General features: G+C 34.3%; 2 protein-coding genes across 2 annotated transcripts; both read right to left on the bottom strand.

The window, feature by feature from the left end:
* Nucleotides 1-8,853: 8,853 nt before the first annotated feature.
* On the bottom strand, nucleotides 8,854-14,441 carry LOC126670731 (glucan endo-1,3-beta-glucosidase 4). Its single transcript, XM_050364547.2, has 5 exons — nucleotides 14,006-14,441; nucleotides 12,494-12,671; nucleotides 10,107-11,351; nucleotides 9,506-9,533; nucleotides 8,854-9,419 (listed from the first exon to the last, which is right to left on the bottom strand). Exons 2-5 carry the CDS (start codon nucleotides 12,555-12,557, stop codon nucleotides 9,272-9,274), a joined length of 1,485 nt encoding a protein of 494 aa, XP_050220504.1. The 5' UTR covers nucleotides 12,558-12,671; nucleotides 14,006-14,441; the 3' UTR covers nucleotides 8,854-9,271.
* Nucleotides 14,442-18,197: 3,756 nt separating this feature from the next.
* On the bottom strand, nucleotides 18,198-23,524 carry LOC126669300 (serine/arginine-rich SC35-like splicing factor SCL30A). The gene is made up of 6 exons (XM_050362741.2): nucleotides 23,416-23,524; nucleotides 23,137-23,321; nucleotides 22,569-22,646; nucleotides 21,643-21,810; nucleotides 20,965-21,099; nucleotides 18,198-18,621 (listed from the first exon to the last, which is right to left on the bottom strand). Exons 2-6 carry the CDS (start codon nucleotides 23,301-23,303, stop codon nucleotides 18,384-18,386), a joined length of 786 nt encoding a protein of 261 aa, XP_050218698.1. The 5' UTR covers nucleotides 23,304-23,321; nucleotides 23,416-23,524; the 3' UTR covers nucleotides 18,198-18,383.
* Nucleotides 23,525-26,216: the final 2,692 nt, after the last annotated feature.

Below are 26,216 nucleotides of genomic sequence, written 5' to 3'. Positions count from 1 at the left end.
AGAGAAATCAAAAAATCAAAAGATTTTTTTTTGAAAATAAATGTGAAGCATTTTATTGCAGCATATCAATATTCAATACATCCATGATTAGTAGCTCTTAATTAGTAACATCAGTAACATTAAAAAGACATATTATTCCGTTTCACATGCCACGTGTGCCCACATTCATAATAGCAACAACAGACCCTATCACACTCTTGGTGCCATTCATGCGTGCGCAATATATTCTTCCAACGTGTTCTACACGGGTTTGTGCGAGAAGGGCATAACTGTCCTATTTGTTCTATTTTTAAGTATAATTTGAGTTATGAGGGAATTTTAAAAACTTCTCTTTCTAATTGGGAGATTTCGGCCAATAAAAAAAAGTGAAGGGAAAAACACAAGACAATAGTACTTTTGGGGGATTTGTGTAAAAAACCCTTATTTTTTTAAGCAAAACCCAAACCCAAGTTCATGTACTTTTCATCTGCTTCATTGTCTGAACGATTTGTCCAGCATATCCATCTTCAAAAAAAGTCCAAATCTTATCTTTAAGTTTTATCTGTATCGTCCTGAAATGCAGGTTTTCGTTTCAATAATGTTCAATTATGTAATTTTGCATATGTGGCGCCTACATAGTGCTGATGTGGCATTGTCACATAAGCAAAATTGCGTATTTGGAAATAATTGAAACAAAATCCTGCATTTTAGGATAAATTGAATAAAATTGAAAGGTTTAAACTTTTATGAAACTTTCATGACAGATTTGGCATTTGGTCTTTAATTTTTTTAAGATTTTTTTGGATTTTTGGATATTCTAATACATGTCAAATGATTTGGAATGTGTTCTATTTTTTTTTTATTTTTTTAAGTATTAAATCAGAGTTTAGAAACCAAAATTGAAATTGAAGGACGACCATGGTAAAATGCTCTAAAGCTATGTACGGTAGATGAATTTAAGCCATTTTATTCATTAAATATCGAGGACTTTATTAAATTTAGAGAAAAGGGGCAAATAATGCCCCTAAAGTTTGGTGTGTAGACCAACTAAGCCCCTCATGAATTTCGAGTCTCAAATGAACCCTTAACGTTTTGAAAGAGGACCATATACACCCTTCAGTCTGACAGCGTTAACACAACACTTCTTCCCGTTATTTATTGCCTACCTGTAATTTACACCTCATCTATTATTACAGAGAACTAATTCCATGTGTACCTCTCATTAATGCAGTCACCCACTCATCAAAAAGGGTAAACCTAAAATAAAATCCCCCCAAATTCGCCATTCTTCCTCTCATATTCCTTCGTCTTTCTTATTTTCTCTTCCATTTGATGCAACGCCTGTTTTGATTATGGCTTCATCATCTTCTTCTTCATGCAAACTTAGAAGAACGAAGGCTGATTACACCTATGAAGGAAGAAAATACTGCAACATTTGAGGGTATATAAATCGACCAGCACCAAAGTTCATCTCTTGGACACCAAATAACCTTTGCAGGAGGTTTTATGGATGCATAAATTACAAGGTATGTATTTATTTTGATCAATATTAAATTATATGTAAATGATTTAATTGAGAGTGATTTGTTGTGTTCATTAGGATGATGGTGGCTGTAATTTTTTTGAATGGCATGATGAGTCAATGAGTAAGAGAAAAAGATATGATGAATGCCCTAATTGAAAAAAGGGAGCTAATCATGAAAGCCGAACCAGATAATGTTGCAGCTGAAATAAAAAAATTATGGAATGAAGTGAGGATATTGAAGAAGAAACAACAATATGGAGATTACGAATTGATGGTTGCTAAAAGAAAGTTGAGATGGGGATACATTTTTTTCTGCATTTTCATGTTTTGTAATACTGTGTATTCTTGTATTCTAGAACAAAATAAAGTTGTAGTGTGTATTGGTTCCATTTAATGGTTTGATGGAGTTGTGTTTAATGAATGAAATTTGCATTGTTAGTGAATATGAGTTGATGGTAATTAGTGAGATTTTGTATTGCTTGGTATGCCAATACTTCCATTTGTGGTCTGCCAATACACTAAATATGAAGACAAATTTGTGGTGTAACTTGCAAAATTACAATGTATAATAAAAGCTGCAAACATGAAGATATAACACTGAATCTGGTATTGAGCACCATTAATCTGAATATGGCATATAACATCAATTTCTGGCTATTATTTGCCATTACAAAGGCAGTTTAAGGCTACTAAGAAGTTCCTGACGAACTACAAGCCAAACAAAAGAGAATTTCATAATCAACTTCTAATTCAAAATACCAAAAAATGTTATAAGTATGTAGCAAAGTAGCAACAAATGCCATTACCAAACTAGTTTAACCATAATGGAATCATACTTCCTAGCAAAAATTAAAAAATATAGCAGCAACCTATGCACTTCCTAAATCTGTTTCACTTTCTCTCCTTGTCCTCTGTTGAATTCCAATTGCTGCCTCCCTTTGTCTCTCAAGATCTTCGGTTCTGATAGCTTGAACCCCCTGCCATTTCAAACCTGCTCTAGGTTTAAATGGAAAATTTGTTGCAAACCTAACATCTGGTCCATTCCCAAGAAACTTGATACTCCTTTTGAGTTCAGCCGAGACACTAGAAGAACCGGCTCTTTCCCTTTGAATGTCTCTTTCATTGGGTATAGAAAATCTTACATTTGCATCAGAATTCCCACCCCCTTCAGAGTAATCAACTGGTGCCTCACCTGGCATTCCAGGCTGCCATCAAACAAGAATGAAACAACTATCGATACATGCAGCATACACTTTCATCAAACGCTTGCACCAAACAATAATGAAAACAACAGTTAAACAAGAATCAGCAGTCACTTACATTCCATGTAGTGTCCCCACTATCTTCATCTATACGTGTCCCAAAACATATGCTTGTAGAATGTCTGCTGCTAGAAGCACGGCTCAGTCGTTGTGCTAATTTTCTTTTGTAGCCTTGTGAATGCCTTGGTGGTCTTGGTTGTATAGGCCTTTGGGAAGTCTGTGAAGCTTGTTCAGGGACCAGTGGTCTCTCTGGTGTAGGACATGTTTGAGCAGCTGGTGCATGACCTGACTCGACACATGAGGCTTGTGAAGAAACAAATGGAGGTGGAGCTGCATCAGGGTTGCTGCTACTAGCCTGAGAACTTTGGGGCTGTAAAACATGAATACACTTAATGAATACACTTACTAAAACATTTACTAAATTCATAAACTAATACACTATATGAAACAAAAACAATACACTTACTAAATTCTTGCAAGTTGCTCTATTGTGACCCTCCTGGTGGCATTTGCGACATGTCTGTTTCTTTCCCTGCCTGGAAAATTTTCCTGATGTTGAGTTAGGTTCATTGACATATCTAATTCGCTTCTTTCTTGGCCTCCCATGCATTTTTTTGTGACTTCTGGTGGCTGCATTGGGAGATACTGATCACACTTCATGAATCTTTTCCCTGGAGCTGGTTGCATTAGGTGTTGATATGTGGCTGCAACATGGTTCTTGTGGTAGTACTTAGATATTACCTTCTGCATGTCTGATATTAGAGTTGTTGCTGATCCTTCTCCTAACATTAAATCTCTTGCCAAAGGCTTCATAAACCATTCCCAATTTATCATATTCTCCTTGTCTATCACTGTCCATACAATGGGATACAATTGGTCATTTCCATCTTTGCCAATGTCTGACAACAATATACCTTTGCATGCACTTTTCAGGAAGCATCCATCAAGGCCAATGATGGGCCTGCATTCTGCCTTCCAGCCTTCTTTGCAAGCTGCAAAGCATACATAAAGTCTCTTAAAAACCCTTTTTCCTTTTCTTCTTGCTTCATGGCAGAGTTCAACTTCAGCAGTTGTTCCTGGATTTGACCTTCTTAAGGCTGCACATAGGCATCTAGGTATTCAAACTCCCTTTGTAGCTTCCCTCTAACTCTTGCTTCACAATCCTATTTGCCCTCTTGCACATATAGATTAAAACATTCAACTTTAACTGAACCTCAGCTATGCTCTTCATGTCCTTCACTTTCATTTCAGGATTCTTCATAATTAACTTCCTAAAGTACTGAGACAAAAACTTTGCTAATGCTAGTGGATTCCTAAATGTCCTATAACATGTGTGTTCAGTCTTAAGGGTCTTAACTACCGGCCCTGAATTGTTCCCATCTTTGGATTAAAAAACCTGAAACCCACAAACTGCCTTAGTTACACATTTGGCCCTAATCCTACCTGGCTCATTATGGTTGATTTTCAGCTTCCTACCACTTGAAACTCCATATTTGGCAATTGTTGCCCTTGCCTCAATAGCATTTTTATATGTTATGCCTAACCTAAAGTGAGGTTGACCATCCTCATCATCATACCTCACCATTTCAGTTGGCACAACAACCCCTGAATTACTATCACTATCATTAACTTCACCCTCCTTATCACTACTCTCACTATCAATACTACCATTATACTCACTCCCACTACCATCATTGTCTTCCCCTCTCTCATTCTCTTGCCTTTGCTCATTCTCTTCCCCTCTCTCATTACCATTCTCACTCTCACTAGAAGATTCATCATCATTATTTTCCCCAAGGTCTACATCTGCCCCAAGGTTATACCCCCTTAATACTAGTATATGCCCTCTCAATTTCTGCTATTGAATTGTATCACCCATATTTCAACTGCCTTCATTATAATCACCTACATCCCTCCTCTCACTAGTCTCCCCCTCAATAATATTATCATGGGTGACAAGTTCAGGGTACTCAATAAGCAAAGGTGTTCTATTAGTTGCATACACAGGAATGTTAACATCATGGTTAGCATAAACATGAATCTGACTTGTCCAAAAATACTTCCTAATGTGATTTAACACCCTTACTACACTATCATCATTCTCTAAGAGAAATAAGCTATCATTTAATGTTCTTTCAGGTTCAAGTAAGAAGATTGAGCCTACATGTAATACCCCAAAATATTTAAGTAGTTAATTGGACCACGTGTCCAGTGTTAAGTCGCTAGAGTGGCGATATCAGAAAGATTTCCGAGAGATTAGGATAAATATTAAATTTTAGCAGGACGGACTCGAAAGGATTATTGCGAAAGATTTAATATTATATTTCAGTTCTAGAGTTGGAATTAGAATTGGAAAAGAAAAATATTAAGAAAGTCGCAAAATAAAGTACAGGGACTAAAATGGTGATTTAACCATATAAGACCCGAAGGGATATTATTTCGCCAAAGCCCGCGAAATATTTTATAGTATATGTGGTAAAAGTTTCGGGTCAATCGGAGACCTTTTAAAATTTGGACGCGGATGCGTTTTGGGCTAAATTGTCACTTTTGAGAAGTTTAAGGGCGAAAGTGTAAATTAGCCAATTAAGCCTCGAGAATAGTAATTAAAAGATTTTGACGGAAAGTAATAACATTGAGTTAGTATTATTTATATGAATATAAATAATACGTAAGCAATCGAGTTAAAAGAATAATTTAACCATTTGGTTAAATTAGAAAGTTTAAAAGAGAAATGGTTTAAGTTAGAGAAATGAAGGATCAAAATGTTAATTAGCCATACATATATAACCTTTCCTTAAGAGTAAGGAAAGAAGAAGAGAATCAGAAGAATGAAACAGAGAGAAGAAGAAAGGTTTTGGCGATCAATTCGTTCCGCCGCCGTTTCGCCGTTTCTCGCTCAAATCGCAAGTTCTTTATATCGATTCGTTCAGAATTCGATTCTCTATTATCGCTAAGCTTCAAATCGAGGTAAGCTTGACGTTTTTATTATGAGAATTGATAAATAAGGGTTATTTCGTTTTAACGAATCAAACGAATCGTAATCGCGTTTCTATTGGCGTTTTTGATGATATTTGAGATGGTTATTAATGGAAATCGTGCTAGAATCGATTTTGGACGTTTAAGCATGTCGGAATTGGCCCGGGGAATGAACCCCGGAGCTGCACATCGGCAGCCGTTTGCTGCACGAACGTGCAGTACACGTTCGTGTAGCAGACTGCACGAACGTGCAGTACACGTTCGTGTAGCAGACTGCACGAACGTGCAGTACACGTTCGTGTAGCAGACTGCACGAACGTGTAGCACACGTTCGTGTAGGACACTACACGAACGTGGAGCACACGAACGTGCAGCGTACTGCACGAACGTGCAGTACACTGCTGCACGAACGTGCAGTCCTTCGCCGAGTAAGGATTCCTGATTTGGGCTTTCTGGGCCCTGACGCGACGCGGAAACTCGATTTCAAACAATTTCAAGTCGTGTAATCAATCGTGATTCGATTGAGTATCAAAACGTAAACTAGGACGTTTAAAAGAAAAGTGTGATTAAGAGATTATCAAAGTTAAGAATCGTATTTGAAGTACGATTAGGTTAACCTAAGTTTATAACTTAGGAGTTCGAATACTAAGCCTACGTTTATGAATTTAACGTATAGGTTACCCGAATAAGTAACTGGCATATCGGTGAAATACCAGATCGACGAGCCAGAATAGCTAAGGGATAGAACGACGCATGGAGCTTACGCTTGCGGGATTATAATAATGCAGTTTTGGATAGCGGTCACTGTGAGTGGCAATTTACTTTCGCGTATTATTATTATTATTAAAGTTATTTTCATATATTATGAATATGATTATCAATACGTCGCATTTATATGATTTGCTTATATAAGATGGTATGTTTGATGAATGTGACTATATGAATGCCATTACATTTATTGTTTGAATATGAGTATCTAGCATGTGATCCGAAGAAACCAACTACCTATTGGGTGTCAATAGGCTGTGTGATCACCAGTATTTGAGTCAGTCTAGCGTGTCTAGATTGTCTACGAGATTATGAAATGCGCATACGATATGAATGCGATACGAGTGAGAACTCGGTTACGGTGTAACCTGAGCCCCGTATCTAGTGGGTTGGACCCACCAGTGAGTTGGACTCACACTTGGAGATTAAGAGATTGGTCGCGGCTGACGTGGTTGAGTGTGAACACTCCCGGGTCGGACCACTTGGATCAGTTTAATTTGAGTATTCGGAATGAGATGAGTTCAGGGTTTAAGATTAGGGTTTCAGTCGGATCTGCTATTTATGAATGTGATGTTATTTTCATATTATATCGAGATATATATATATATATATATATATATATATGATTGAGTATGCGATGTGTATTTTGATAATACCGACAATAAGTTGCATACTCACTCAGTATTTTCCCAAATACTGACCCCTAACTCTGATGTTTGCAGGTAGACAGAGTCGGATCAGACAAACCATCTTCACTGTGCCAGAAGTCATTGGACTTGCACAAGTATAAGTTCCTAAAGCTGCAGTAGTCAGTAGGTGTCAATACTAGATAGACGTTTTGACTTCAAACAATATTTTATATTGTAACGCTAGTATAATATTTTAATATTTATAAATGCTTTGTCCGAAAGAGGTTTTCCTGAAAATGTTTTAATACATATTATGTATTATACTTTCATTTGCGAAAAATTAATAACGGTTTTAGGCTTGCTAAGGGTTTCGGAGCTACCACTCCCATTCCCTAGCGCCGGTCTCGGCTCAATAATTTGGGTCGTGACACTACATTTCCAAGGTCCAACTCTTTTTTATAAAACACAAACAACTTCTTATAATTCATGTACTCTGGGTCAAAACCCGTACGTATCTCTCTTTTATCACCCACATAGTCAGAATCAGGATTAAAAACCCATGTACCCCATAATGAAAAACGACATCAATCAAAAACCATCAGTCATACTGTATTAACAATAGAAAATTCAAGTAAGGGACAAATTTTAAAGGGGAAAAACAAAATATTAAATTCACTCAAAAGGACACTCTATTTTCTTTAACAAAAAAGGAAATAAACAGTCCCCACAAAAATATTAAACTCCCGTAAACAAGCAGTCCCCACATGCATATTAAACACCCATAAAAAATCAGTCCCCACATGCTTATTAAACACCTATAAACAATTAGTTCACACACGTTTTTGGACCACAACCACCCATATGCATTTACACCTTCCCCCGGTACAAAATAATATAAAAAAATATGCCATTACTATCACAATGTCCACCACACAACAATAAGTTACTTACTTAAAAAAGTCCACCACACAATAAACAAAATAGTTGTTTAAAATTCATATAAAACACATCACTAGACCTAAACAAAAGAAATTGTTAGTTAAAATCAGAAGTTACTGGTTCTTGCTTCAAAATTTCGACCAAAACATTAGTTTCATGAACGATTTAGGGTTTTAGATGTTAGAGGAACAATTAGGTTTAGCGGTTGAAGGAGCAATTAGGTTTAGCAATTGAAGGTTTGAAGGACCGATCAGGTTTAGCGATTGAGGGTTTGATGGTTTGTATGCCATTTCTCAGAGCAATCAGATCAGGTTAGATGTTTTTTAGAGATTTTAATTTAGGTTTACCCCTTTTGGTGAGTGGGTGATTGTATTAATGAGAGGTCCACGTGGAATTAGTTCCCTGCAATAAAAAATGCGGTGTAAATTATAGGTAGACAATAAATAACGAGAAGGAGCGTTGTGTTATCGCTGTCAGACATAAGGGTGTATATGGTCCTCTTTCAAAATGTTAAGGGTTCATTTGAGACTCGAAATTCATGAGGGGCTTAGTTGGTCTACACCCCAAACTTTAGGGGCATATTTGCCCCTTTTCCCTTAAATTTACAATTTTAATTCTCTAAATTTTGGAAATATTTTCTTATAATGATTTATAAGGACATGGTAAAAAGTCATTTCTCATGTGATTATCACAGTATAATGAATAAAAACAATCACTTCAGCCCCAAAATTCAAGTTTAATTTAATGATAGAAATATGTTATTTAAATCTAAAAATTACAAATTCCAACCTCTACCATAAAAATAATACTCCCATTACATTACAACAACATGGTTTTAGTAACCATACACAAAAAGTCAACAATTTTATTATACATGCAGACGGACTAACCTTGCAACAGAATCTAAGGTCTAAACCAGTTTTAAATCCAAAACTATCCTCAAAATCCAAAGGTCTAGCAAGAATTTACACATTCCACTGAACCCTAAGATCACACCCCACACCACAAAAAGCTGAGGTGAAACACAAGGGACTACAAATAATGACAAGAACAGAATAGAAGACTTGTATCAGAAGCAAAATTGACAAACATCTGAACTATTCTGTATTCTAGAAATGGAGGTTGTAACTAATCAACATTTGAGGCATCTTCTGCACTTGTATCGAGATGCAAAACTGAACGGACGTTTTCGGTCAAAGCAATAAGAGAGCAAGAAATGCTGTTGACAATAGAGATTGTATTTTTGAAGCTCGGAAGCTCATACCCGGACTCCCTCCTGGTGGACTTATAGGTCCGAATGCTACTGGTGGGAAGTTTCCTCCGGGTGTGCTCGAATTTGAACTGTTACAATACATTCACAAGTTTAGAAGAACTATCAAAAGTAATAAATGGAATGCACCAATGTTTTAGCAGATTCAGATTCTCACCTTCCTGTAAAGATGCAGGATCCATAACCTGTAAAAGGACACCGTCATTGTCAAAAATCATGTAAACAAATAAACAAACCGATTCGCGAACATTAAAAATGTGGAGGAACAACTATGCTACTAGTTAGCATCTTCACTTTTTTGAATATGTCATTTTAGTATGAACTTTTATTAATAGAGAAATGAAAATGAACTTTTATTAATAAAATTTAACTTTTATTTCTTTTAAATCAGTATTTTAAAAGCATATCAAACTAGTGCGTTTAGAATTTTCAATCATCGAATCAATAATAAGTTCCAATTTTCTGATATGGTTTGCCATTTTAATTCTTTGTATGTAAGTGTACTATTTGCACACAAGATCATCAATTATTTTTCTAAAATTATGGCGACACTTGAACAAATATGGGGCTTATTTTTGTCTTTTTAGCACAGCATTGACCAGAAAATGGCTTAAATACTTGTTTGATAATTTTTTTAAGAAGTTCCTGTAAATATTCATCGCTATTTTCCCTTCTGTTACAAGGTGCCAAGCAATAGAGGAGGAAATATGTACAAGAGCTACTTAAAAGAATTGAAAGGAAAGAGTTGAGGAGCATACTGGGATTGATTGTTGTTGTTGTTGCAGCACCATCAAAATCGCATGTCCCGCCAGTGCTTTGCATTTTTTGATAATAATCATTAAATGCATAAGAAGCATGGTTTTGGAGGGTATTAGGAACATAACATGGATGCCCTTCCTGAATAGCACTGCAGTTAGCCCCACCTTGTCCGCAAGCCCAATTCAGCCCTTCTTGCAACTTTTTGGAATCTGTATTTTGTTTAGCAACACAAAACACAGAAGAATTTCCGGTAATTCGATTAGAACCACTCAAGCTAAGAGTATAAACTGCAGTACCATTAGTGAAAAATATGCCCCAGTTTTTCTCGGAGATAGGCCCTGGCCTCTTATCTTCATTGAACAACTCATATATGTATGTGTTAACGGGGATGGTTGGCTGACTAGGTGGGCCTGAATCATTAAGAACACGCCGGATCAAATTGTTATTGAAAGTCTCAGCATTGTCAGCCGTGGCATCGGGTTCATTAGCTCCACCAAGCCAAGGCCAGCCAGTTTCTGTAACAACAATAGGGATTCCAGAACTATTGAAAGCATCTATAGCATAATAGGTAGCATCCACCATAGCATCAAACATGCTGTCATAATGGGAAAGTGTGTTGGGGTCAACAATCTGTTTAACTGAAGAAAGTGGTCGAAAAAGAGCATAATCTAGTGGAAAGATTCCATTTCCAGTTGTGTATCCAAAATAAGGATATGCATTTAGCATGTAATATGAGTTGGTATTCTTCAAAAATTGAAGGACCTGGTAAATTGTAGAATTCCATGTCGAATTGAAAGCAGCTGTTGATGGGGGGAAAGGTCTAGGGATAACGTCCATCGACTGGGGAGTTGAAACTTTGACCTGATAATTTAAGTTTGAAGCAACTAGTGCTTTATGAAGGTAGTTCATGGCAGGAACTAGAATAGGGGCAGCATTCGGGATTGTAGTAAGGACCTCACTCCCGACAGCAATGGCTGTAATGTTGGTTGAAGGTAAGTATGATGCAATATTTTTATTAACCCATGTTGCAGCTGTTGCCGGAGATTGCCCAATCCCGAGGACTTCCTCATTTGTGACACCGACCATTACTTCAATTCCACTGTTTGCAAGGGCTTTTAACATGTGAGCATCAGCGTCATATAGACGCACATGAGTAATTTGATTGGCTTTGAGAATGGCAACCACATCCGAAGCTGGTGGCATGTTAGAAACATCCATTCCAATGTTTATCCCAATAAATGCACCTACAAAATTTAAGGAATGCGACTTAGCTTCAAGTGTTAAAAAATAGAGAAAAAAAAAGGCCACTGGTGAACTTAGCTTTAATTAATGCAGGAAAAACTTCCCGCCCACATGGCTACTGTGTTTAATACAAGATACTTTCTCTTTCAGCCAAGAAATTGACCAAGCAAGTGAAAAAAACCGAATAAGCGAACCAAACCATTAAATTTGGTTCGCTTCAGAGAAATTGTGATTCGGTTCAGTTCTGAAAGTAGAAAAATTCAGTTCCATTTTGGTACATGCAGAATCAAAAAACATAAAGTGAACAGAAAATCCAATCAAACCGACTGATTCAACTTGGTTCAATTTGAGATATTTTAAATCATTGTAAATTCAATTCCATTTGATCTTGAAATCAAAATTTAGTTCCTTTCAAACTGAATGCACGCCCCTACAAGCAACCTAAGAAATTATAGATTAAGAAGTTCGAAATGTATCAGTAATCAGCTAGATCAGAACTAGCAAACTTCTGGTTTATAAGAACTTTCTTCTCTTTATAGAAAGATAACTATGAATAGTGCGCCATGAAAAGAATTATTGTATAAGAAGCAGCTTAAGTACAGTCCCCATTAGAAACAAAATGATAATTTGGCCAACTTTATCTTCTACTTGATATATCAGCTAATAGGGGTACACATTTGGTTCAAACCGAAGTGAACCGAATTTATGAGAATTGAAAATGTTTTAAACAAAACTGAATCAAACCAATCAGTTCGGTTGATTATTTTGAGTTCGGTTCAATTTAAACCAAAAGTGAACTGAAATTTGCTATATTTAAAACTGAACCAAACTAAAAAATTATAATGCCAGTTGTGCCTTCTCGCAATTGGGGGTCAAAACTCAATAACATATTGTTTTTAACAACAATGATTTTGGTAGTAGCATATGACATAACAACGAAACATAAAGCACAAAACAGACAGCAAACAGAGAAAAGTGAGCTGAGGAATCCATTTTGTTGCGTCTCAAAAGAAGGCGTCTGTGTGTGAATTGACTCCATATTCATTAATCGCATAACTGACTGGTAATATTATAAACTTGGAGTCCACAGCTTAATATAAAATTAAAGATAGTGGCAGATGCTGAAACATTATTGCTTACTCACCTATTGCATTGCTGACCATGCCAACTAGGAGTAAAAGACCTCCAAGCCATTCTCTGGGCACCATTCGGTTCAACAAACGCTTGGCTTTTCACTCTTATTTGGAGCTTAACTGCCAAATGGAATAAGGTACCGATTGCCAAAGGCAAAGTCTTGCTGAAGTAGACAATCTAAAAAGAATCTGCGTAAAAGTTCAATTTATTCAACACTCCTAGAAATCTAAATTCAACAGCTTTCTTAAGTAAGCTAAATGGATGTAAAGTATCAAACAATATTAAAAAAAAAACTGTCAGTCACAATGTTTTAGAACTTCTTTCATTTATGCAAGAAAAAGAGGAAAGCAGAAATACTATGAGGCTAAACACCACATGCATTTGAAGAACCTCAGCAGCATAGGTTACAGGGAATTCATGAATGTTTAGTTCATTTTATTGAAGAACTCTTCAAGCTCTAGCAGATCACAGATTATGCCATCAACAATGACCATCTATTTAGCATGAAAACAGAAACACCGAAACAAATTACAACAGAATGACATTTTTTTATAGAATAGGTTATAAATAAATAAATAGTTGCATAGAAATGAAATGGCAAAACATAGGACTTTGTATTAGGGTCGAAATCAAACTTGAGTTTTGACATTGTTGCACTGAAAATCTATCTTCTACTACTTGAAGATATTTGATGTGAAAACCTAAAATTGAGATGCAGTTGGCCAAGCTTAATCCAGGAATGTTGTACGTTTGGGTCGTGGTAGGGGTATGGGAACAGAATACGCCACTTAGCTTAATATATGGTACTCTAGGGGTCGGTACACCAATCTGGATCATGGTATGATGAATTGGATTTATTTGGTTTGCTAGTCTTTGGAAAATGGCTGCTGCCATTTTTCGGACAATCTACCCCAAATGCACCACCCATCAGTGATGATGTCAATTCTCAAAATAGTATATATTTGGAGTTTCGCAAGCTAAGTAAGAATCGCAACATAGTGTTGCCAAAGCAGACCATATAAACTCATTCACTGATCTAATGTGTGCATCAAAAACAACTGCTAGACCCAGTAGTATTCTGTCGATTTCAGTTCACCATACCAAAATGACAAAGGATTTTAGTGAGCAGAAGCTACAATTTACTGCTTGTCATCTAAAGAGTTCCATGCCAGTGTGGACCTAGCCTAGTTGGTCAAGGCGTCTCCAAGGGTTCAAACCCCACGTCCGTAACTAACTTCTAACAAATGAGACTCTCGTAGTCGGATGCTATCTTCCATGGCATTGTAATGAGAACAACTTTTGCAACAAATACATGTTCTAGCCTTCTATGACACTTAAACTCACAACAATTTACCCATCTAATTAGAACATTGAAGATGCAACAGACAGCAATGTAGCACCTTTGAAGCAACCAAACACATGAGCAGACCACTAGAAAGTGGAATCTTGGCCTAATTTCCAAAGTGAAAAAAAAAAAAGCTAAAAAAGATTAGAACCCAGATGAGCAAAAGAAAAGAAGTACCTGATAAAAGCTTGCCCAGTTGAAAGAGTCCAATGAGAGAACTAAAACAAAGCCCTAAATAAACCTCTGTAGAGCAACAAAATAATTTAGTTTGAAAAGGGTAAATAAATAATTAAGTAGCTAAAGCTACAGTCTTCAGACAGATTGCTTAAGTTAAGTTAAGTTAAGTTAAGCCCCACTAAAATAGTAGTATTGTTTGTTTGTTTAACTGCAGAAAAACCAAACAGGAAGAAGAAGAAGGAACATTCTTGATAAACTGGTAAATATAATTAATAAATAATTAAAGGGTTATTAGAGAGTAATTAAGAAACTCTAATGCCACCCTTTTCTCTTTCTCTCTCTATCTCTTTTGTCTTATTACAAACTTTTTGAATGCCCTTAAAATAGATTAAAATCAATGAGCTACTGCTCAAATGGTATAAGCGCTGAGCAGCAAACTGTTAAGTCGTGAGTTCGATTTCTCCCACAAATGCTCCCCTTTCCTCAATTATAAAAAAAATAGATTAAACATTTTATTTTCTCAAATTTCCCTCCAAAACTCATTTAAGTAAACCTTCAAATGGCAAAGACATCTCAAAAGTCAAGTGAAACGGTTTAAGGCTTTAAGCTATTGGTTCTTTCTCATAAAGACTAATTCAAAATAAAAAAATAACCCTAATATTAGTAGGTTTTTGCATTCTATTTAAAAGTTCTTTTTTAATATTTTACGTATCGGTAATGTCACGTCGTCTTATTATAACCACCCATGAGTGTTTAAATATTAAAATATGTAATATAATTTATTTTTAATTTTTAATTTTAGTATTTCATATTATAGCTGTGTCACGCTACAAATATTAAAATTTTTATTTTTTATTATTAAATATTTTATTTTAATATTATAAACGTTTATTAATTTGTTGCAGTGTGGTGGAATTGTTGTGTTGAATCATTTTTTTTTTTGGATATTATAAAAACATTATGTGTGTTTACCAATTGAATCAACTCTCAAAATGTCTATATCCATTTTTTTTTTTGGATAACCATGTCTCTATTCATTTTTCTTTTATGAATATTTATGTATCCATTTTGTATTTATATACGAGAGAACATTATAAATAGGCAAAAACTCAAAAGTATTCAATGTTCACTGTTATATTTATGGATTGGATTTTCTCTCAGATTCATCAAAAACGAAATTCAAATATTTTTATAAAAAAATAATAATAAATTATTCACATGCTATAATTTATATTTCCGTTCTTCTTATCTAAAAATTAAATAATGTTATTATTATTATTTTCATTAATATTTTAACTGTTTCATTTTTTTTTTGTTTTACTCAATCAAATTAAAATATTTAACTAATAAATACTAAATTTTAATTTAGTTTTTAAATTTATTTTTGGCACAAATATAAACATAAATTATATTTTATAAAATTCAATACTTAATAAATCTATTTAATCTGTTTTATTTTTTTATATTTATTTTTTCAAATTTTCTTACTTCATTTACTTTTTAAAACTAAAAAATAAAAAACAATTTTTTGAAAAAATAAAACATTAGTAAATTTATAAAAAAAATAAAGGCAAAAGGCTCATTTTGACCCCTGAGGTCGGACCAAAAGAATAAATAAGCCCTTAAGGTCAAGGTTGGCTCACTTCACACCCCGTAGTTTTTCAAAACGGCTCACATTACACTACCGTTAGTTTCTTCAGTTAAATGATGATGTGGCATGTAAGGAAAAATTTCAAAAACATCCTTAACATTTAAAATACTTACCAATTTTATATTTGTAATTCTTTTAACCATTTTCACCCTCTTCTTCATTTAAATATCAATAATTAAAAAATACTTAAAGTTAAAATATTAAAAAAAATAAAACACAATTAAATACTTCGAACTCTAATTAAATGTTTCAAAAAACCAATTAAAATCAAATTTAAACCTAATTAAATTATAAATTACAAATTTATATCTAATTAAACCAAGAAAATTAAAAAAACAAATTCATTGGAGAAGACGAACGGGACGACCCATTCGTCTTCTCCGGTTGTTCTTCCCCTTGAGGAAGAACTAAACTTGGGGAAGAACACCTGACTGTTCTTCCTTGGGGAAGAATAGCCGATCTGATCCATTCTTCTATGGGGAAGAACAGATTGGTTGTTCTTCCCCGAGGAAGGACAACCGGTTCTTCCCCAAGGAAGAACAGTCCGGACCAGTGATTTTTTTATTTTATTTTTAATTTTTAGTTCAAATTTATTTTATCGGTGTGGTTAACGGTGGGTTTTTGGGAGCGAGTGCGTGGACTAGATTTAGAAAAAAATTAATTAGTTGGATTTTGAAGCGTTTCATTGAATTTTGAAGCGTTTAGTTTTGTTTCGAAATGTTTAATTATGTTTCGATTGTTTTGATAAATATTTTAATTTTAAATATTTTTTAATTATTATTATTTAAATAAAAAAGAGGGTGAAAATTGTTTAAAAAATTTGTATGAATAAAATTGGTAAGTATTTTAATCATTAAGGACTTTTTTTGAACATTTTGTCTATGTGCCACGTCATCATTTGACGGTAAAAATTAATGGTGTTATATTTTCGGTTCGATGTGAGCCGTTTTGAACAATTATAGGGTGTGAAATGAGCCAACCTCGACTTTAAAGGCTTATTTATTCTTTTAGTTCGATATCAGGAGCTAAAGTGAGCTATTTGCCAAAATTAAATTTAAGTCATTAAGTCAATAATTTTATAATAATATATACGCAGTAAAAGTATAACTTTAAGTAGTAAATTAATTTTAATGTTTTTTAATTAAATTATTTGACTTAATTGACTAACAGTAAAATTATAATATAAATAAAAATGGAAGAATGACTTATGAACAAAGAGATCGAAAATGTAAATTATGATATATGTGAAAATTTGAAAATAATTTTTTCATAAAAATATAAAACTATTAAATAAATTCAAATATTTAGAAAAATAATAATTAGACAAACCTTTTAATTTTATCGATTAAAGTTTATTTTAATTTTTAGCCAAGATGATATAATACAATTGTTTGACTGTAGTTAATTCTTTTGTTAAATATTTATATTTGTTTGGTTACTGAGCCAATAAAAAAACCAATAAATTTTTTAGATTAAATTATATTTTTATGTTTTAAATTAGGCTTAATTACTTAAAAATCACCCACCTTGAACTTTTTTTTCGTTTATACTCTGACCTAGAAAAAAATTCATTTATACCCTAACGTATGTGTTTATATTTCATCTCTACCCCGAGGCACTAAATTAACCTCTTTTCATTTAAAAAAAGTTTAAAATAGTCCTTCATTTAGAGAAAAAATCATTTTTAATTAAACTCTAGTTAGCTTAGGTTAAAAATAAAAAACTATTTTAAACTTTTTTCTTGATGAAAAGAGGTTAATTTAGTGCCTCGGGGTAGAAGTGAAACATAAATACATACGTCAGGGTATAAATGAATTTTTTCCTAAATCAGGATATAAACGGAAAAAAAATTCAAAGTGAGTGGTTTTTAAATAATTAAACCTTTAAATTAACATGCAATTCAACAGGGAAAATTCATAATGGCGCCACTTGTTATTCAGCAGCGATGGCAAACTGACAAACAGTACACACAACACAGCCATTTAAAACAGGCAGGCTGACCCATTATAAAAATGTAAAAATTATTGTCAATATATGGACCAGATGGTGACTTTTGAATATTCATTTAGATATTATCTGCTATAAAAGAAATTGAAATATATATATATATATCAATCAGTATAATTTTATTTTATCTATATATATATATATATATATCAATCAGTATAATTTTATTTTATCTTTATATAAATGTAAAGAAGCTTTAATAGAAAAAAACTGTGTCAAATATAAAGTGACAAGCAGACAATATTATTCCAATTCAAACTTTTGAATATTTAGAAGAAAAGCAAATAAATTCAAATAAATCCCAAGAATATTAATGCTTGGTTGTAAAGTGCAACTTTTGAGCATGCAAAATGTCAAAAGCATACCTAGCTTTTTCATTAGCACCTTATCTCCCACTTTGATTTCCAACAGAAAAAATATGATAACATAATCTTAGTAAAATGTTCTCTATTTTCAGAAATAGAGTTATCTGACAATATGAACAGTTCATAAAAGAAATCAAACAGCAGATTAAAAAAGTGCAACAGCTAGAAATGTCATGATAGTGAACTCTAACTGAACAACCAAATCAATACAGAAAAATTTCCACACATTTACTTGATTGGAAGAACAACAAAAAGGCATCCTCTCTTATGTTTAAAAACAACAGCAATTCCTACATCACTTGCACCAACATTAAAACATATCCGAAAACAAGTTGAGCATTACAATGGCGGTGTCTCACTGGCTAGGAGACCTGTCTCCATTTGGGTATTCATCACGTGGTGGGTTTTGGCTTCTGCTTCTTCTAGGGCTAGGTTCTGGGGTCCGGCTTCGGCTTCTTCTAGGGCTAGGTTCTGGGGTCCGGCTTCGGCCTCTTGGGCTCTGACTTTGATCCCTAATTGGAGTTCGGCTGCGGCTCCTTGATCGTGAATATGACCTCTCCTCACTATATCTCTTCTCTTGAGGTGAAATGGATCTGCCTCAAAGAGAATAACCTCATAAGCATGCTACATAAATATAGATAAAGTGCAAAAACCAAACCAAATTGAATAACCATACTAGATCAACAAATTCAATTCGGTTAGATTTAGCATTATAAAAAGATTAATGTTATTGGTTTGGTGTTAAAAGTTTAAAAAAAAAAGTCAGTTGAGATGCAAAACCGGATCAACCAAAAAAAACCATCAAAACTGACTGGTTTAGTTCTGTGAGAAATATTTTAAATCCTAGTAAATTCAGTTCGGTTCAATTTTGGAAGTAAACAAAATTCTAATTCGGTTCGAACCAAATGCACACCCATAGATATAGATTTTGAGGAAACAGTAAAATACACCACATTTTCTCACATCAGTAGTCATTCACAAAATGGTTAACACACATAATTATGGAATCAGGAACGTCGAGTTAGTTAAGACTACTGGTATTTGTCAAACAGCATGGACTAATTTCATTAATGGGGGTGAATAGGCATCAGAGACAATTCTATTCAAAAACAGGCAAATCAAATTCCACTGAAATGAACCGGAACTCCAAAAGTATTGAGGGTATAAAACTACCAAAATTAATGAAAATTTCAGACTGGTCAATTTGATTGATTTTTGCTAGGCCGAAAATTTTGAGCTTATCTTGGTATACACATAACTATCTCACATATTTATCTCGCATGCCTTCCGCTACCATTGTGCATCATACTCAGCTCATCTACCTTCAACATCATTGTCCACCACCCTAACCTCCATTAATCTCCCATGCATTCATATTTAAGCTTCATATTTCAACCTTTAACACCATAGATCAAGAGTTCTGGAGCACATGACAACCTAACCAACTTAGATTAAAGCTTCCTTTCAGCTATCTAAATGAACCTCCCACCCACCATGCTTAAGTCCTAAAAGGCCAGCAATGGAGCTCCCAAAAAGAGAACCTAGATGCATTTTGGGCGATGTGAATCAAGGAAGAAGAGAGACATAATTCAAAGAGAGTTTAAGAACTAGTCAACTTGGAGAAAGAGAGTATCGTTGGAATGTTTTTCTTTTCTCCTTTGGGAGGTTAACAATCTCGCTTTTTGGTATTCCACCTGGCTCAGTTTGTAGATTTTACTTTGAGGCTCTCTAAGTGTCTATGAAAAATAGTTTTTTAATGGACTCAAATGATAATGGTACAGGAGCCAAGTTCAACAAAAAAAAAATAGAAAAGCTAAGGCCTGTAGTTTATTACCTAATATAATGGTTCCGTTAATTTACTTGGAGGATTTAATACAGTTTTGACTGGTTCTGTGAATTTGTCTAGTTACTTGGAAAAATTGAAGAGAGAAAAATTAAATGCTTAATATTGTTATTTTCTGTTCATGATGATTCGATAACTATTGGCATTAAATCGCTAATCTAAATACAATAATCTGACTAGGAAAAAATGCTTTCTCTATAAGTGGTGATAGTCACAACTGACTGAATTGCAGCTATATGCCAGGTTTTACACTAGATTTAGAACACATCACAGTTAAATTGACAAGAAAATACTTATGCAATGGCTCTTTAAAAAGCTCTTCAATTTTTTTTTATATTCAAGCAGCACAACACAGTTAAATTGACAAGAAAATACTTATGCACTAGCTCTTTAAAAAGCTCTTCAATTTCTTTTTATATTCAAGCAGCATAGAAAAGAGAGTGAAAAGTAACCATAGATATTTCAATGTAGTTTGGTTGTTCGCATTATTTTCCATAAAACAAAAAAATTACTTACTCTTTTAATTCTTGAGCAGATTGAGTTTAAAAATGTCAAACCAAATTTCAGAAACGAGGCAGTTTTGTTTTTTTTAAAAGAAAATGATGGTCACCTCTAATCCTAAAAGAACCTGATAAAATAAAAAACCTTAAATTAAAAGGATTATTGGAAAATTACAAGGGTTCTTAGTTTAATTAAAGGGACTCGATACTGGTTGTTAGAAATAACAAAACCACAGTTAGAGACTCACCTAACAAAATCTTTAAGGTTTGATTGGTTATTTGATATAGCATTAGAGCCTCTATGATCGGAAAATCTAGAATCCAATCATTGTCCATTGCCGTTTAATTAATCATAATGCCGATTGCAGGGTGCATTAGAGATAACAAAATCATAGTTGAACTCACCTAACAGCTTACACTTAAGAGTTGATTGGTTATTTGACAGTGATGTTATTATCGATAACAAATTTTCTCAACAACTAATCTCTAAGTAAACAAGAGCAATTTATGAAAAAAATTCAGTGACATAAAAAAGAAAATTCTGCAATATAAAACACAGGAGCTAGAAAGTAAGAATAAGTTAATAACATTACCTTGAGTATCGTCTTTTAGAAGGAGGGGAATACTCACGACTGCGGGACCTTGTATGGCGAGGAGGTGGAGAACGAGAATAGCGAGGTGATCGAGAAGAACGAGGTGGGGATCGTCTTCGATCACGAAACCGGGTTCTAAAACAAAGTCAAAAAAGTATAAAATGATCATAAGTACAGTATCTAATCTTAAAATGAGATATAGAACCCTTAATGATTCACTTACTATCAAAATGTTATTGTTTTCATGCTTCCTAGTTACAGGCAATACACAGTATTTTTGGAGCTTCAATTTCAGAAAGTAATAAAGCCCATTAACCTAAAAAGCCTAAAAAATTATTTCACAATACATCAGGATAAAAAGAAGAAATTAATGAGATGAATCTATCAAAATTAAGTTTTACACCAGCTCACAGTACATAATTACAAGTAATCAGATTTCTTTTTGGAATTTGTTGAACCATTTAATATGCCAGTGTTTCTATTACAATTACATAATTTATATTTCCAATTAGATAGACACTAGAAATTCCTCCACTCTCTCTAACTTAATTGGCAAGAAGAGCAAAGGGCAAGTAGAATGGTCAAGTGAAGAAAACAAAAGAAACAATATTAATCATATAAAGTAGATCTGGCCTATAAATTCATAAAATAAGTGTAACAAACAAAGGTAAAGTCTACCTTCCCCCTCGCTCCCTATGCCTCATATCAGATGGCTTTTTTCTGTTCTCCTCTGCAAATACAACAGTCAACTCCCGACCAAGAAGAACCCTACCATCCATATGATGTTTGGCCTCAGCAGCATCCTGAGGATCTGAATATTGGACAAAACCAAACCCACGGGGTTCCCTGCAACAAGTAGATCCAAAAACATAAAGAAAAATAAAAGCATCACAATGGCAACTAGAGAGGCAAGACAGCACACCCCATAAACCTTTTGCCAATAAAAATTACTAACATAATAATCCCAAGGTCATGATAATCATGAGAAAGCAAGCACTAGGCTGCTGACCTTGCAAGTGTCAGTTTAAAGATGACTTGAAATTCTTCAAGACTTGGAACAATCTTCACAATTCAAACTCAACTTCCTTCCAATCTTCATTACCATTAACATCATCTTCAAAAGAACTCTAATTACTTGATTGATGTCTCCAAAACTCTAAGTTCACTGTTAAATCTCAACAACTTCAATTAACAGACCCAACTTTTGTTTACAAAATATCATGAAAGAGAATGCCCCGATACAAACATCATTAATTTGATGGGACAAGTGAGCTTGATCGGAAAACTTAAAAACTCACAATACTTTCAAAAAAATTGAATTAAAAAAAAAACTATGAGAAAAGTTGCAAAATAGAGCATATCTTAAACCTACAAGTTTTTCAAACAGCGGAGAAAATAAAGGGGAAATAATGATGGGACTGCAAATCAAAATATTTGAAAAAAGTTTTTACTTTCAAGGTTACCAGCTTAATGAAACTCACCCACGGCACATTTACCGGACAAAAGAAAAACTCCATCAAACGTACGGAAAAAACAGAAAATCGAGTGACAACATCATATAATTAGACAAATATACACAAGTTTATTAAGAGGACCATGCTCACCCAGTATAATAATCCCTAGGCAAGTAGATGTCCTTGAGAGCACCAAACTGTTCGAAAGGCCTTCTAAGATCTTCTTGCCTGCAAATTAGAGCAACATTAACCATAAACAAAACCTCTATTTCGAAAAATAACTGTGACATTCTAACAAAATATTGATTCTAAAATAACTCAATACAACTAACTAGGTATAACATTAGCTCCTCCTATGTTTCATCAAATATGCAATTAAAAAGATAAAAACATTTCTTCCATTCTCTTAAAATGGCCACAATGTTTTCAATTCCAAAAAGTAATTCTACGAGAACGTGATCATTACAGTACGAATCTTCACAATCTACTAATCACTCATATCAACGCGGACATCACAGACAAAGACCAACAGAAAATACATATAGGAAAAATTCTTGACATAAATTTGAAAAAGAAAATGAAACCCTAAGTGGCATCATAACAACCACCTTCATTAATAAGATAACAGTACTTATATTTTAAATTTCTGCACAAAAGGAAATGTAAGAGAAGCATTAAAACAGTAAATCAAACTAAAAAGATAAGAATTAAAAAGAACCTGCAATCATGGCGAAGATTACGGACTAAAAGGCTAGTAGGAAGATCTCTACCGCCGCCACGACCGCCGCTGTAACGTCCTCCTCCTCTAGGGCTAGGGCTGCGTCCTCTTCTACCACCACCGTAGCCACGTGGCGGAGGAGATGGACTGTAACTTCGTCCTCTCATTTTTTGCAATTAAAGAATCTGTGAGGTGAAAATGGAAATCAGTACTATTATTATGAATCGATAAATGAGTATAAGAGAAAAGAAAATGTGGAGGGGAAGAGAGAGAGCTGACCTGAAGAGAGAAATTAGGGTTTTACGAGAGAGAGAGAGCAGCGGCACCGTGTTTCGAAGAAGTAATACGTGGAGCTTTTTTTGTTTTTTGAGAATTAATACGTGGAGCATCTTAATCGAATAAAAGCTCCATTTAGCCCTCAACTTACCATCAAATAATCTTTTCGTACCGCTAGGGATGCTTAATGCCACTTCGCCAACTGGCGTGAACAAAGGATCACTTTACCCCCTTATCTTGGCAAAGTATCAGAAACGTCCAAATTGAAAAAACCGGATCACTTTTACCCTGAACTTGTCAAAACCGGTACGAAAACACCCCTTATGCTGATGTGGCACTTAATTGGAGAGTGGGTCTCTAATTAAATTTAATTTACTCTAATTAATCAAATTTAAACACTAATTAATAACAATTAAACTCTAATTAATCTAGGGACCTTTTTTAACTTTCCTCGCCGGAAGTCTGTTCTTGAGAGCACAGACCGACGAGGTCTGTTCTCTCAAGAACTGGCCAGATCTGTTCTTGAGAGAACATATCTGGGTCTGTTCTCTCAAGAAGAACAGACGGCGGTCTGTTCTTCAAGACCCATGCGTCAATTTCTTGACCTATGGGTCTGATTTAATTTAAAAAAAATTATTTTTTTTATTAAAAATATAAATTTTAGGGATTAATTTGGTATATAAGTAAATGTTGGAGGATTAATTTGTAATTTTAAGTTTGAAATTAAAAGGATGAAATTGTTTTTTTTTAAATTATTAGGTATTAATTTAAAATGAACAGAGGATCAATTCACCCTCAACTTGTCACGAAATATCAAATAAGTCATTTTGAACGTTTTCGGTCAAACTAACCCGCAACTTAGCAAAACCGGATTAATTCAACCCGCAACTTAGTAAAACCGGCTCAAATTCACCCTTCTGACACAAAAAGGGAGAGTGGATTACTAATTAAAAAAAATAAATCCTAATTAATTCCAATTTAATGCTAATTAAACATAATTAAAATTATAATTACACCTAATTCTAATTAAATACCCAAAATTAATCTACCGGAAACCGCTGACTCCGCCAACTACCGGACACCACCGGCCATTGTTCTCAGACGAGAACCATATCTGTTCTCGTCTGAGAACAGATCTGTTCTCGGACGAGAATAGAGACAAAGGGGCGGGGGGCGTTGCTGAAAATGGAGGACGGCGACGGCGGAGGAATCCGGTGAAGGGTGAAGGGAAGAAAAAGAAGAAGAAGAATGGAGAAAATGGAAGAGAAGTATGGTGGAAGGGAAGTGGAAGAAGAAGGGGGAAAAGGAAAATTTAGTCCTTAAATTTTTATTTAAAAAGTAAATTAATTTTTAAAGTTTTAAAATATAACGGGAAAAATTGGAATTTAAAAATCATTAAGCATTAAATCAGAAAGAAAAAATAATATTAAGTACTATTTTGAAAGTTTTACCATCAAAACCGAAGAGTGTAACACACTCTCTCGAGGAGGGTGCGATTTGATCCGGTTTTACTAAGTTCCGGGTCTGTTTGATCCAAAGTAGAAATGACTTATTTGATATTTCGTGACAAGTTGAGGGGGTGAATTGATCCTTTGTTCAATTTAAAATGTTTTAAAAAAATTAGGACCATTTTAAACTTTTTGCAATCAAATATCACCTTAGAAAACCAAAACCACTATTAAAACCGGAGAGTGAGGTACACTCTCTAGGGTGAGAGTGTGTGGGGGGGGGTGTACCAAATTTGACAAGTTCAGGGTAAAAGTGATCCAATTATGCTAATTTGGACGTTTTGATACTTTGTGCCAAGTTCAGGGGGTAAAGTGATCCTTTGTTCATCAAATAATAATGGAAAACCCACTTTTAGGTCCTTAAAATATACCAGTTTTGTTATCTAGTCCATAAACTAATTTTTGTTTTTTTACTGATCCTTAAACTCCACGGATTTGCAAGTGTAAGTCTCTAAATGGAAGTCTGTTATGCGCGTGATTTCACACTCCAAATTAAACGCGTTAATTGTTTAAAAGCATCCACCTAAGCTACACATAGAAAAAAAAGATAATTATTTTTGTCAATTTTTTTTTCACCTAAGCCACAAACAAAAGAAACCTAAATGGCTAATTTTCTCTCTTCTTCTTCTCTACCAAACAGCCATCGTCATCTCTGTGCTTCATCTTCTTTATTTATCACAACTCAACAATTTCATTTCTCTAAAACCAGAATACCTGACAATCATAGAAGAATCAATCTACAAAAAGATTATTATTGAAGTGGAATATATTGTTGTCGTTGGTGAACAGGTGGACGCCAGAGAAGAATGACCTGCTGCTGCCGACGAAGAAAAAATTAAAAAAGTAAATATTTCAAATAAATTAACACTTTTTTCTAACATATCAACAAACCCATTTAAACAAACAGCAAGCAAACCAAGCCTAGAGCTCACATCCTTCGTCGCCGACAAACCAGCAGATACCGTCAAATAGAGCAATGAACTAACGAGCAGAAGGTCTTTAAAGATGCTTCCGCCGATGAACCAAATTTTGACGAAAAATTACGAGCTGCAGCCTCTGAGGAACGGACTACCGCTGGAGAAGGCAAATTTGTTGTTGTCGATGGGAAGACCGTCGCCAGCAAGAAACAATTTGATGTGTGCATTTTTTGTGACCTGGTGACATAAACTGTGAATGACAAAAGACAATTCTTTGACAATTAATATGCCTTGCACGAAGCACACCAAATGTTTGTTAAATTGCTTGAACCAACAATTTTAGTGTTTCAAATCTTTGCATTGCAGGAATCAATTGTAA

The sequence above is a fragment of the Mercurialis annua genome, linkage group LG2 (genome assembly GCF_937616625.2).
Source record: "Mercurialis annua linkage group LG2, ddMerAnnu1.2, whole genome shotgun sequence".
Taxonomy (NCBI): Eukaryota; Viridiplantae; Streptophyta; class Magnoliopsida; order Malpighiales; family Euphorbiaceae; genus Mercurialis; species Mercurialis annua.
The sequence above is the reverse complement of the archived record's forward strand: the minus strand, read 5'-3'. Positions and strand labels throughout refer to the sequence as shown.